Genomic DNA, 15,004 nt, shown 5'->3' on the forward strand with positions numbered 1-15,004 from the left:
AAACAATGCCTGGTTGAATGCATTATGGAAGACACATTACTGTGGCTCATTATCAAAATTCTGCCTCCCTGATTCGAATAGTTTCTTGTTGAGCCCCTCTAATGTTCCTGGTGTCCGGCTGCTCAAAAGGCAGCACCAGCGACCCTTTACTCTGCCAAACGTACATTATGCTGTGCCTGTTGTTGAAGCACTCCTTGCTATTGTCAGGGTTTCTGGTGTAAGATTTTATTAACCAGGGTGTAGGCTGGGTCTCTCAGGATCGCTATGGGCATTTCCATATTCCCTATTGGAACCTTCTGGTCTGGAAAGAAAGTTCCTACATGCAGCCCTCTATACAAGCCAGTGTTCCTCAACATGTGTGCGTCATGCACCTTCCCTGACCACCCTGTGTTGTCAGTGAAATGACCACTATGATCCCCGGCACCAGCAATATCATAGAGAAGTAGCCCTTTTTTGTTGATGTACTCCATTGCAAGATGGTCTAGGGTCAAAATTGGGATATGCATGCCGTCTATTGCCCTGCCACAATTAGGGAATCCCATTGAATCGTAGAATATCAGGGTTGGAAGGGACCTCAGGAGGTCATCTAGTCCAACCCCCTGCTCAAAAGCAGGACCAATCTCGAATTAAATCATCCCAGCCAGGGCTTTGTCAAGCCTGACCTTAAAAAATTCTAAGGAAGGAGATTCCACCACCTCCCTAGGTAATGCATTCCAGTGTTTCACCACCCTCCTAGTGAAAAAGTTTTTCCTAATATCCAACCTAAACCTCCCCCACTGCAACTTGAGACCATTACTCCTTGTCCTGTCCTCTTCTACCACCAATGTCGAATAGAGGGGGACGATCACGTCCCTCGATCTGCTCGCTATGCCCCTACTTATACATACCAAAATGCCATTGGCCTTCTTGGCAACAAGGACACACTGCTGACTCATATCCAGCTTCTCGTCCACTGTCACCCCTAGGTCCTTTTCCGCAGAACTGCTGCCTAGCCATTCGGTCCCTAGTCTGTAGCTGTGCATTGGGTTCTTCCGTCCTAAGTGCAGGACCCTGCACTTATCCTTATTGAACCTCATTAGATTTCTTTTGGCCCAATCCTCCAATTTGTCTAGGTCCCTCTGTATCCTATCCCTGCCCTCCAGCGTATCTACCACTCCTCCCAGTTTAGTATCATCCGCAAATTTGCTGAGAGTGCAATCCACACCATCCTCTAGACATGGAGCCATTGATCACTACCCGTTGCGCCCGACAATCTAGCCAACTTTCTACCCACCTTATACTGCATTCATCCAGCCCATATTTCTTTAACTTGCTGATAAGAATACTGTGGGAGACCGTGTCAAAAGCTTTGCTAAAGTCAAGAAACAATACATCCACTGCTTTCCCTTCATCCACAGAACCAGTAATCTCATCATAGAAGGCGATTAGATTAGTCAGGCATGACCTTCCCTTGGTGAATCCATGCTGACTGTTCCTGATCACTTTCCTCACATGTAAGTGCTTCAGGATTGATTCTTTGAGGACCTGCTCCATGATTTTTCCAGGGACTGAGGTGAGGCTGACTGGCCTGTAGTTCCCAGGATCCTCCTTCTTCCCTTTTTTAAAGATTGGCACTACATTAGCCTTTTTCCAGTCATCCGGGACTTCCCCCGTTCGCCACGAGTTTTCAAAGATAATGGCCAATGGCTCTGCAATCACAGCCGCCAATTCCTTTAGCACTCTTGGATGCAACTCGTCCGGCCTCATGGACTTGTGCACGTCCAGCTTTTCTAAATAGTCCCTAACCACCTCTATCTCCACAGAGGGCTGGCCATCTATTCCCCATGTTGTGATGCCCAGCGCAGCAGTCTGGGAGCTGACCTTGTTAGTGAAGACAGAGGCAAAAGAAGCATTGAGTACATTAGCTTTTTCCACATCCTCTGTCACTAGGTTGCCTCCCTCATTCATTAAGGGGCCCACACTTTCCTTGGCTTTCTTCTTGTTGCCAACATACCTGAAGAAACCCTTCTTGTTACTCTTGACATCTCTCGCTAGCTGCAGCTCCAGGTGCGATTTGGCCCTCCTGATTTCATTCCTACATGCCTAAGCAATATTTTTATACTCTTCCCTGGTCATATGTCCAACCTTCCACTTCTTGTAAGCTTCTTTTTTATGTTTAAGATCCGCTAGGATTTCACCGTTAAGCCAAACTGGTCGCCTGCTATATTTACTATTCTTTCGACACATCGGGATGGTTTGTCCCTGTAACCTCAACAGGGATTCCTTGAAATACAGCCAGCTCTCCTGGACTCCTTTCCCCTTCATGTTAGTCCCCCAGTGGATCCTACCATCCGTTCCCTGAGGGAGTCGAAGTCTGCTTTCCTGAAGTCCAGGGTCCGTATCCTGCTGCTTACCTTTCTTCCCTGTGTCAGGATCCTGAACTCAACCAACTCATGGTCACTGCCTCCCAGATTCCCATCCACTTTTGCTTCCCCTACTAATTCTTCCCGGTTTGTGAGCAGCAGGTCAAGAAAAGCTCCCCGCCCCAGTTGGCTCCTCCAGCACTTGCACCAGGAAATTGTCCCCCAGACTTTCCAAAAACTTCCTGGATTGTCTATGCACCGCTGTATTGTTCTCCCAGCAGATATCAGGAAAATTAAAGTCACCCATGAGAACCAGGGCGTGCGATCTAGTAGCTTCTGCGAGCTGCCGGAAGAAAGCCTCATCCACCTCAAAGCCATCCACTATTTCCTGCACATTGCCCAGAGTCACAGTCCTTCATAGCAGAAGGTGATTAATGGCCCTGCACGCTTGCATCACTGCAGCCCCAATGATCGACTTTACAACTCCAAAAGCTGCTAGCTTCCACACACTGATCACCACATGCTTTTCCACCATGAGAGCAGCTCTCATTTTGGTGTCTTTGCACTGCAGGGCGGGGGGCAAACTCCTCACACAGTTCAAGGAAGGTGGCTTTGCGAATCTGAACGTTCTGAAGCCACTGCGCATCATCCCATACTTGCATCACAATCCAATCCTATCACCTAGTGTAGTGTAGTGAGAAAGAGTTTGTAACTCTTTGCGGTCAGCTTTGGACTTAACTATCTTAAATAATTTTCTATCATCTGAAAACTTTGCCATCTCACTGTTTATCCCCTTTCCTAGATCATTTATGAATATGTTGAATAGCGGAGACGCAGTACAGATCCTTGGGGGAACCCCATTATTTCTCTCTCTCCATTGTGAAACTGACCATTTATTCCTACCCTTTGTTTCCTGTCTTTTAACTAGTCACTGATACATGAGAGGACCTTTCTTTTTAATCTGTGATTCCTTAGTTTGCTTAAGAGCTTTGGTGAGGGGCCTTGTCAAAGGCTTTCTGAATTTCAAGTCCAAATACACTGTATTCACTAAATCACCCTTCTCCACAAACTTGGTGACACCCTGAAAGAATTGTAATAGATTGGTGAGGCATGATTTCCCTTTACAAAGACTGTGTTAACTCTTCCCCAACATATTGTGTTCATCTGTGTGTTTGATAACTGTATTCTTTACTTTAGTTTCAACCAATTTGCCTGGTACTGAAGTTAGGCTTACTGGTCTGTAATTGCCTCTTGAGCCCCCGCTCTGCCTGCATCCTTTTTACTCTTGCAGAGGGTTTTAGGAGTTGGGATTTTTTTTAGCGGGAGGGGGGAATTGTGGGGGGGGGTGGTTTCTGGCCTAAATTTAGAGTATGTTTGTTAGGTGTATTGATATTTGATTGCTTGGTTATTTTTTTGTTGTTTTGGGGGGGAGTTATTATTGGACTAAGTTTAGAGCATGCTTGATAGGAGTATTGGTTTTGTTTTCTCTCTCTTTCCTGTGTGTTTCTTTGCTAGGGAGTTTTCTGGCACCTTCTAATGGTTAGGTTATAGCCCCTCAGCCTCCTCTCCTTGCTACTGAACTCTCACTGAAGCCAAACCCTTGACTTGTGTTTTTTCGCTCTGTTGCGGGGGTCTCTCTGCTTGAGAGCAGAATGGAAGGAATGTCTCTCACTCCCTCACAAAAGTCCCCTGTTTGCTAGCTCCTCTGGTCGCTTTGGAGCTGTTTTTTCAACCCCCTGGTCTTCCTGGTTAAATCTGCACTACAGTGTAAGCCCCAGGTTAGTGGGACGCAAGTCAACTGACCCTGGGTTAGAGAACCTAGGGCTTGAACATCTATATTGTTTGTCAACCCTAGTTTAAGAATTTTCTAACCCAGGCTCAATCCTGATGCTCTAGCATCCACACTGCAGCATGCAGACCCAAGTCAAACCAACCATATAACGGACTCTCTAGCACCCTCCTAAAATGTGGCCGCTCTAGCCCTTTGACCATGGTGCTCTGTGGGAAATCTTTACTGCCCACCCTGCATGTTACAGGAAGTTTGAACAGCCCACCAGTATAGCCTGGCGAGCAGCCATTTTGGTCTATGCACCAACTACCAGAGCCAGCAACACGGAGGGAGGCGCCCTTTGAAGATCTTCTCTTTCACTTCTGTGTCAGGAAACTGGCAGAGCTTCCATGAGATGCTGGTGGACATTTTGGTGGCATTTTCTGACCCACCAAAGGCACCTAATAGAGTAGGAGAAAGTGGAGGCAGAGGAGGAGGCCCCAGGCATGGCAGATTTGCACTGGCTGATGCTGCTCATAATACTTGGTATAGCCGCTGATGTCCCCTACATGGACTGGCACTTCTGGAGCAGGGCCCCAGGCACAAACTGTTGGGATCATATCACCATGCAGACCTGGGATGACCAGCAGTGGGTCCAGACCTTTATCCTGAAGAAAACTACATTTCTGCAGCTTTATGAGCAGCTTACTCTGAACCTCCGGCATAAAGACACATGCATAAGGGCATCCTTGCTTAGAGAAGGTTGCTATAACCATCCGGAAGCTGGCTACCCCAAACTGCTACAGGTCCATTGCCAACCAGTTTGGTGTTGAGAAGTCAACCCTGAGTAAAGTGGTGGTGCAGGTTTCAGAGACAATCAGGCAGTATGGTTTACCCCAAGGTGGCCAGCATAAAAGATACTCCTGAAGTAATTGCCAGTTTTGAGATAATGGGGTTTCCAAACTGAGACTCATATGCCCATAGTTTTCCTTCCTCAAGGACCACATGAGTATATAAACCGCAAGGGGTACTGCTCTATTGTTATGCAGGCCTTCATAGACCACAGAGGTTGATTTATGAATGTTCATGTGGGCTGCACTGGGAAAGTTCATGATGCCAGGGTTTTCCGCCAACCAGGAGCCTGCATTCATGGGACACTATTCCCAACAAATGACGCTGTCGTAAATGGAGTTACTGTCTCCACTGGTATTCTGTGGCAATGCCCATATCAGTGCCTTATATAGATACATACATTTGTGTCTGAACATTCGCTGTTTGGAAAACTACTGTGGTCGCTAAAGTAACTGCACAGTTGCTCTCTTGGATGTTCAGACCAAGTTTTAATCTCTGTCCAGCATAGTTGTCTTTATCCACCTGCTAATGTGATCTGCATTGGCCTATCTGCATCATCACTACTGTGTGAATCATTTATGTGCAATTCATGTGGTGGTCATGCTTTGCAATAAGAAAAAATGATATTTTCTAGCTTGTTGGGCAAAGTTTTCACATTCAAGTTTAAAATTATTTTCAAAAGGGAAACTTGAGCGTGAAGAAAAAAAAAGTCCACTTCTGTGGTGTCAGATGCTTTATTAGTATGGGAAATAAGCGCAATATTTAGGGAATGTTTAATTACCCTTTTTTAAAAAAATTCCTTTGCAGGGTTTCATTACACAGTCCGCAAAATCTCATGACCATCTCCAACCTTGGTGTTATCTTTGGGCCAACTCTAATGAGAGCACAGGAGGAAACCGTGGCTGCTGTGATGAACATTAAGTTTCAGAATATTGTAGTGGAAATTTTGATAGAGCATTATGAAAAGGTAAAAGAACTTCATCTGGAACCTTTTACTTTAATATAATTTGTGATGCAACTGGAGTTAAACATGCTACCGGATCTCCTATTCACTACCTTCAGCCAATTCCTACAAATAAGAAAAGAGTCTGCTGTATTTATAGAAGATCACTTTCAGATAGAATGTTTCCTTCTTAATCAAACCTGTGGGCCATATTCTGGCCAACTGTTATAGGGATATGAAAGGCGTAAGCACAAGGAGCAGCCACCCAGCCTTGTGCAGGAGCTGGCCAGAATCTCACTGGAAAGTGTTGTCCCTCCTCTTGGCTAGAAGCAGGCTGAGCCAACACAGGACTATGACCCTGCCCCCAGCTTTTCCCTTACACCATCCAATGTTAGCACTTGACCAAAGGGCATTTTCAGGTGAAAAATCATGATTTTTGAAAATCCAACTCTCTGACCTTGTTACCAGTAGTACACTGGGTTATTGGAATGGGAGCAAAGTTAAACATCTATTGTATTTTCCACCATTTGTGCTCTGTTACTTTATTTCTTTTAATATGAACACTGAAAGTAAACTAGTTCAGTTCGTTTTTTTATAGTCTTGTATCTGTCAGTTTCACTTGCATGTTGTGATGCACTAATCCAGTGCTCTAGTTCTTAGGTTGCAAAATTAAAACAAAAATCTATCTTCAGTGAACTTTCATTTTAGTTTCGTACAAAAATTCCTATTGACTTTTTTTTAAAAAAACAACAAACCTATCAGGTGCAACTGTAAGTGGGTAAAATAAACAGATTGTTAATCATAGCTTTAAAGAAAATGAAAGTTATTGATTGTGATATTTTGTACTTATAGATATTTCACAGTGCACCAGACCCCAACATTCCTCTTCCCCAGCCTCAGTCCCGTTCAGCTTCCAGAAGAACAAGAGCAATTTGCCTCTCAACAGGTTCACGCAAACCCAAAGGAAGATATACCCCATGTCTGGCAGACCATGATAGTAAGTTTATTCATACAGTTAGCTATTTACCTCTCTGTTCATGTCTTGTTCTTTAGTTCCCCTGGTTGTTAATTAGTAAGCAATGGTAATTGCTGTGCTCCAAGCACAGTGGGTGCTTATTTGTAGTGGTTCTATGAAAAGTAACAATAAAGCGAGGAGACGTCAGTGTTGTTGAATGAGTGCTTTCCTTGCTCCTTTCACAGCATGTTCTGTCAAGCAGTTCTTGTGTTGCATAAAGTGATTGAAAATACATTGTGGGGCTTGTTATTCGAAACTAACCACCAAGTGATTTGAAATGGCCTTCTCCAGACTGTGAAATGCTAAAAAGAATACAAGATTCACCTTGTTTGCTTTTAATAACATCTTTAAGATTGGAAATGGTATAATAGAGCATTTCACCTCATCAGTAATAAGGTCAATCCAGTTGAGGTTAGTCTTGGCCAAAAGCTATTACCATTAGACAGCTCTTCCATGTGTGTGAAATGAATTGTGTGGTCTCTGTCTAAGTCCCAGTAGACAGCTATCTATACCACCAAAACCACTACACAGCTGCTGTTAATTGACACCCATGTTGGCAATCTTAACAAAAAGGCCAAGCACTGAATGGCATGGAGGCTGAACTTTAAACCTAGTCCACTATATGAATTTATAATTAAAAGCAGAGGGTTGTATTTGCAGTAAATTGTCACCTAAAGGGATTCTTCATTTTCTGATATACTTAAATAAAAAGTCCCTCTTTCTTCATTATCACCCACTTTTTTGTTTTCTAATATTACCATTAGGAGGGGTTGAACTTCAGTCAAATTGTAGCCCAGATTGAATTTAATCTGCTAAATGTTAGCATCTCCATTGGTGTGAAATTGATTCCAAAAGAAGTTTTGGGTCTCATAGCTTCTCAAGGAGCCTTTATGTTACTGCCGTAAAAAACTAAATTCATAGATAAAGCTGTAAATGAATGTATTTTTTGTACCTAGTTGTTGTACAAGTCTCCAAAGAGTTCTTGGGAGTTCTTGGGTACCTAGCATCAATTTTTCAAAATTAGCTACATGCAGACGCTTGTGTGTTCCTAACGTGTGCAGATACCAAACCTGTGCACTCTAACTGGGTGTCTGCATGCACAGATGGCAAGCGAAGGGTCAGTTAGGAATCACCACTAAGACGTGGAACTTCTTAGCTGCTATTCCAGTCTACTGGCTAAAGTAACTTCAGAGGCCTTTGTTTAATAAAGAATTAGGTGGTTCCTACAGTGCACTGATGTGCAACGAGCTCATATGGAACTGATCTCCATGTGCAGAGGATACACCAGCCCATGGACTGCTGCCACCCCACCCCTTGTGTAGAGAAACCACACAAGTTCCACTACTTCCAGAGGTCCCTTCTCAGCCTTAAAACAGTTCAATAATCAGCATCAGTATTCAACCATATATATAATTAACACATCATGCCCCATAAAGATTACATTAACTTGCTTTAATGAGGTCTAATTCCTGGATCATCTTCAGGTTAAGTAGGAAATCATTCAGAGAGTTGGGTCCAGAGAGGCAAAGATGCACCTCCTGCTTCTGTTAGTCCCTGGATCCAAGAGCCATATCCCCTCAGTCTTCAGCAGTGGGGTTGGAGAATAGGGAGCCAGAAGTAGAAAGTTTCCAGGGATGCAATCTTCAAAGAGACTGGAAAGTTCAAACTAAAACAAAACAGTAGAAGTAGTTGCTGCGAAACAAGAGAACCGGAGACTTTGTCATCAATCCGAGTCACATGTATTGTCGCGGTAGCCTATGGCTGGAGCAAGCCATCAGAGGAATATGTGAGTGCATCCTTCACATAGGAGGGGACATAAAACAGTTGCCCCATTGAAATGCAAATTAACCAAATATCCATTCCCTTTGGAGAAATTGTTATCTGCAAAAGCTATATACTAATGAGTTTCATGATTATTGAAGGCTCCAGGGGCCACATGCATTGGGAAAATGGACACTTTTAGAAAGCCCAATTTACATACAAAATGTAATTTTTCTTCTTTTCCCCACTCCTCTTCAGGTGATTCATACAGTAGTAGCCCAGACAGCACCCCCATGGGCAGCATAGAATCACTCTCTTCTCATTCGTCAGAACAAAACAGCACCACAAAATCCGCCTCATCCCAACCCAGGGAGAAATCAGGAGGAATTCCATGGATTGCATCTCCACCTTCTTCCAATGGACAGAAGAGCTCAGGCCTCTGGACCACAAGTCCAGAATCCTCCTCTAAGGAGGATGCAACAAAAACAGACGTGGAGTCAGACTGTCAAAGTGTAGCTTCTGTCACTAGCCCAGAGAATACATCTCCACCAATAGATCTGACCAAAAAAGGGCTTTATGGTCTGTCTGGGCTGAAAAGGTCTGCAGCTTCCTCCCTCAGATCAATCCCTTCAGCAGAAGGTAGGTCCTATATGTTGCATTAAGTTGTTCTATCAGAACACCACTGAGTTTAACATGATGCACCAGAAAAAATTAAGTGAATCAAAAGGCTATTGAAATTAATTGATTTTGTTCATTTACTTTGGAATCTTTTCGGCATGTTCTTTTGTTGTCCAGACATTTTTTGAGCAGTATTTCTAAGGTGCCCTTTATTTGTGCCCTTTGCATAGTTTAAAAGGCATCAACCCTCCTCACAACTTGGAACAATAGTCTCACCTCATTTAGCATGGCTTAGTTACATGTAGGGTTGGAGTAGCTAGCCAGGATTCAGCACCCTCTCAGAGATGAGTCTTGCATCATGATTAAAGGTGACAAGACTTGGGGTTTGAATTCAAGTCCATAGGGCTCTGGGCTGAGAACACCTAGTCCCCAGCGCCCTCACTTTCACCACTTAAGGCTATATGCTGGCTTTGTTTTCAGCTGTATCTCGTAACAGGTCAAGACCGTTTCTACAATAACTCGATCTAAGGTCATGTAGGATTTTTGTAGAACACTACCAGTGCCTTGAATTCCAAGGTGAATTGGCAAGTGGTGCAGAAGGCTAAGTGCTGTTGTAATGTGCTCTAGTCAGTGTGTCCTACTTAGAAGATGGCTTTTCTTTAAGTGTCCCCAAAAGGGGGTCAGCAAGCATGTGGACAAGGGGGATCCAGTGGATATAGTGTATTTCGATTTTCAGAAAGCCTTCGACAGGGTCCCTCACCAAAGGCTATTAAGCAAAGTAAGCAGTCATGGTATAAGAAAGAAGGTCCTCTCATGGATTGGTAACTGGTTAAAAGATAGGAAACAAAGGTTAGGAATAAGTGGTCAGTTTTCAGAATGGAGAGAGGTAAATAGTGATGTCCCCCAAGGTCTGTATTGGGCCTAGTCCTATTCAACATATTCATAAATGATCTGGAAATAGGGGTAAACAGTGAGGTGGCAAAATTTGCCGATTATAGAAAACTATTCAAGATAGTTAAGTCCCAGACAGACTGCGAAGAGCTACAAAAGGATCTCTCAAAACTGCATAACTGGGCAACAAAATAGCAGATGAAATTCAATATTGACAAATGCAAAGTAATGCACATTGGAAAACATAATCCCAACTATACATATAAAATGATGGGGTCTAAATTAGCTGGTTTCAGAGTAGCAGCCGTGTTAGTCTGTATCCACAAAAAGAACAGGATTACTTGTGGCACCTTAGTGACTAACAAAAGTATTAGAACATAAGCTTTCGTGGGCTACAGCCCACTTGATCGGATGCATAGAATGGAACATATAGTACATATATATATATCTTCTTACTATATGTTCCATTCTATGCATCCGATGATCATTTTTCTAAATTAGCTGTTACCACTCAAGAAAGAGATCTTGGAGTCATTGTGGATAGTTGTTTGAAAACATCCACTCAATGTGCAGTGGAAGTCAAAAAAGCAAACAGAATGTTGGGAATCATTAAGAAAGGGATTGATAATAAGACAGAAAATATCATATTGCCTCTATATAAATCCATGGTACACCCACATCTTGAATACTGCGTGCAGATGTGGTCACCCTATCTCAAAAAAAGAGATATTGGAATTGGAAAAGGTTCAGAAAAGGGCAACAAAAATTATTAGGGACATGGAGCGTCTGCCAAATGAGGAAATATTAAGAAGACTGGGACTTTTCAGCTTGGAAAAAAGACGACTAAGGGGGGATATGATAGAGGTCTATAAAATCATGATTGGTGTGGAGAAAGTAAATAAGGAAGTGTTATTTACTCCTTCTCATAACACAAGAACTAGGGACCACCAAATGAAATTAATTGGCAGCAGGTTTAAAACAAACAAAAGGAAGTATTTTTTCACACAACACACAGTCAACCTGTGGAACTCCTTGCCAGAGGATATTGTGAAGACCAAGTCTATAACAGAGTTCAAAAAGAACTAGATAAATTCATGGAGGGTAAGTCCATCAATGACTATTAGCCAGTATGGACAGGTATGGTGTCCCTAGCCTGTTTGACAGAAGCTGGGAATGGGCGACGGGATGGATCACTTGATGATTGCCTGCTCTGTTCATTTCCTCTGGGGCACCTGGCATTGGCCACTGTTAGAAGACAGGATACTGGGCTAGATGGACCTTTAGTCTGACCCAGTATGGCCATTCTTATGTTCAGGTATATCATATAATCTAGCCACTAGGTTACAAAGGTGTGGCTGAACAAGTCTGTGTGCACACGTGGGATGAAAGAGGAGATTTTTGGCCACTTCTCCTGTTTTGGAATCCAGAAACTGAGTCCAGTCCATCACAAGATGATTTCACAATACCTTGATAATTGACGGGGTATTGCCCTTAAAAATAGATACCAAAAGAAGTTAATTTATTTATAATGTTGTGGATTGCTAAGGTGAACACAATCATTGAGACAATAAATTCTGATGGATTGAGCATGAGATTCGGAACCAGGAACCCTTGAGTTCTTCCTTTAGCTCTTCCACTGATCTGCTGTGTAGATTTGTACAGTGCTGAGTACAATGGGTTTATGGTTTAGGGCTCCTTAGTGCTCCTTCAGTACAAATAAATCAACCTGGGTAGAAATTGGGGATTTTGTTAAGTAAAATTTACCTGCCTTGCAAGACATGTATGAAATGTATTAGTCTTTATACAGTCCTTTGAAAATGTGAACCACTGCATTATTATTATCATTATTATTATTTATTATTATCCTATTAGGAACCTGTGAAAGTCATATATAAGAACAAAGCAGGTACAAGGACACATCTTTTTCTAAGGCTTCCTGGCCGTTATTACTGAATATTTATTTAATATTACATTAGGACCTTCTGTTTCTGACAGATAAAATCCAAGCTATGTAATGTTTGTTTTATTTTATTAAGATATGGTAACAAAATAGTCATTTAAACAAGTTTTAATTTTCATCGACAAGAACTTCATAAACCTATTTTCTGTTTGTTTGTTCTGTTTTTATTTGGGGGGAAGCTATTAGTGTTAAACAGACAGGAGGCTGGATTGTTTAATGTTTTACTAATGGAGTTTTAGCATCATCAGTGTACAGAAAACGTATTATCTATTCATTGGTGCAGCATAACAATCTTCCGCCTTCTTCAAAGTTTTAATTTTATTCTCTCCATTTTTGGTGGTGATGTTTTCCTAGTTACCCTTCTGCTTGATAGGCTGTCTGTTGTCTTTCTTAGTAAACACTGTCTCTGCCTATTTTATTTCTTTTTAAAAATCCTGCTATGTTATGTATGATATACATGTTATTAAGGTACACTGAAATCTTATATTCACTGCACTCTGTTTGTTCCCTGTAGGTAACAAAAGCTGCGGTGGATCTGTACAGAGCTTAGCCTCAATTGATGCCAAAGATACACCAAAGGCTCCACCGAATCCTGAGTTGCCACCCAAAATGCACAGGAGATTGAGATTGGATACTGCATCAAGTAATGGCTATCAGAGACCAGGATCTGTGTAAGTCATCAAGACTGAGTGGAGATTTGATGTATTGCATTATGTTCCCATACAAACTATCTTATACAGCTCGGTGAACGATGGGAAAAGTAGTCATGAATATTTGATGAGATAAATCAAATTAAATTGTCATCTTTGTGAATTATTCATCAAGCTTCATAAACTCTGAAAACTAGGCAGATGGGGGCTTACCCAAAGTGTATTGAAATCAGTGGCAGAGCTCTGTCAATAATACATTTTTCTGGTTTATTGGCAGTTCTGAAAAATTTTAAAAAATTGCTTTGAGTTTAACTGAAATCAAAAATTATTTTTTAAAAATTTTTGGCTAATTGGTTTAGGTTGAACCAAGATGTTTCATTTCATGTGTTGTTAATAAAAGCAAAAGAAATGAAGGGCTAGATTCACAGAAACAGAAGACAAGGTAGTGATACCCCCTTATAACCTTTAGCCCAGAGGTTAGGGCACTCACATGGGATGTGAGAGACCCAGCTTTGACTCCCTGTTTTGGAGCAGTGACTTGAATGCAAATTTCCCCTCTCCGGGTGAGTGCCCTACCCACCAGGCTATAGGCTATTCTAGTTCTGGGGTCTCTCAGTCTCTCCTGTTGAAACTATTCCAATTTGTATAAATAATTAAGAAGTCATCAGAGCAGGGACTGGCAAGTGGGTGTCCCCCCTCATATGGGAATGCCCTAGCCACTGTGCTATAGAGTCATTCCCACTCTCCCACTGATTATTCAAGTATTTTGCACAAAGTAGAATGCCTTCAACAGGATAGACTGAGAGATGCCCATCCCCAGATACCCTATACCTTGGTGGTGAGGGCAGTCACTCTAGAGGGGGAGACCTGGGTTCAAACCCCTGCTCCAGAGCAGGGATTCAAACCTCGGTTTCCAACATCCCAAGGTAGTGCCCTAAAGGTGGTAAGCGAGGGGAAGCACAACCGCCATGACCTCCTCCTCCGGCGGCTTTGTGAATGATGCCCAAATCCTCTTGTGACTGTAGCCTGAACAATCAAAATGTTTAATTGTGACAGTGATGAAATTATCTGTTTGGGCATTTCCAAATGTTTTTCTTTTTTCATTTTGGCCAAAACAATTTGCTGAAATCAACAAGTATTCATCCATGAAATGTTTTGGTCAGTCTGAATCTTCATTTATTGGTGAAAAAGTTTCATCTGAAAAATTTCACCCAGCTCTAATCAGCGAAAGACTCCCATTGACTTCACCGTTGGGCTTTGGATTAAGCCAATAATGAGGAGAGAAAATTAAATCCATGGAATAAATTATTTAACTAATACTATTCAGCCAGCTCTAACATTATCTCTCTGCTTCTTCTGTGTTTATTATTTTAAGAGATCTAAATGCCAAGGACTGCCCAGGCGATATGTCAAGGAATAAAGTGTTATTCATCATCACCTCTTTCTTTTGACAGAAATCGGAGCAAGACAAATTTAATTCCTCTCTGAAATTGATGTGTTCCATTGCATGCGCTGAAATAATTTCTTTGCTTTTGATAAAGTAGCTAGAGATTTCTTGGGTTGGAATGCGTTACAAAATAGAAATGATTATTTTCCCATAAACTGGGGGTTAAAAATGTTTTCTAGTGCTCATAGCACAGGACTGGTGGTCAGTGAACCCAGAAATGATAACACCCATTTTCCCTCTCCAGAAACTACATCTCCCTCACTTCAGGTTTATTCAGTGACAAGACATGAATATGAATTAAAAATTATGGCAATGTTTTGTGTTGCATTTTCAGCAGAGTTCCTTACTGTTTTATGAGTTCAGGAAGGTATTTTAGCACATGCCTCACTTGAAGCTGGTTGGACTGTTCATGTCCTTCACGTTGGACACACGCTTAAGTTTCTTGCTGAACTGGGACCTAAGCTCAGCATGACTTGCTTCTTGGCTTCCTCCATTGGTCCTACATTTTTCAGATTGAAAAAAGGAGCACAGTCAATTTAAGAATCAAATAAAGAATTTAAAATAAAAATTAACATTTTCTTGTCTGTCCAACTAAAAATACCTGAGATCAGGGGTTCTCAAACTTCATTGCACCGTGATCCCCTTCTGACAACAAAAATTATTGCATGAACCCAGGAGGCTGCCCGAGCCCTGCCGCCCTAGGCAGGGGGGAGAGACGGGGAAGGGAGGAAGCAAAGCCAAAGTCCAAGGGCTTCAG

At 42.2% G+C, this 15,004-nt stretch overlaps 1 protein-coding gene across 5 annotated transcripts in view; it reads left to right on the forward strand.

The window, feature by feature from the left end:
• The window catches only part of ARHGAP42 (Rho GTPase activating protein 42), a 378,378-nt gene that overhangs the window by 276,189 nt on the left and 87,185 nt on the right, over nt 1–15,004 (forward strand). For all 5 annotated transcript variants that reach the window (XM_073337948.1, XM_073337938.1, XM_073337919.1 and 2 more), the window contains 4 exons: nt 5,770–5,929; nt 6,758–6,902; nt 8,940–9,320; nt 12,665–12,821. In XM_073337948.1, the coding sequence (XP_073194049.1) occupies nt 5,770–5,929; nt 6,758–6,902; nt 8,940–9,320; nt 12,665–12,821 (843 nt within the window). The remainder of the gene's footprint in view (nt 1–5,769; nt 5,930–6,757; nt 6,903–8,939; nt 9,321–12,664; nt 12,822–15,004) is intronic.

Source organism: Lepidochelys kempii, chromosome 1, assembly GCF_965140265.1.
Source record: "Lepidochelys kempii isolate rLepKem1 chromosome 1, rLepKem1.hap2, whole genome shotgun sequence".
Classification (NCBI taxonomy): Eukaryota; Metazoa; Chordata; order Testudines; family Cheloniidae; genus Lepidochelys; species Lepidochelys kempii.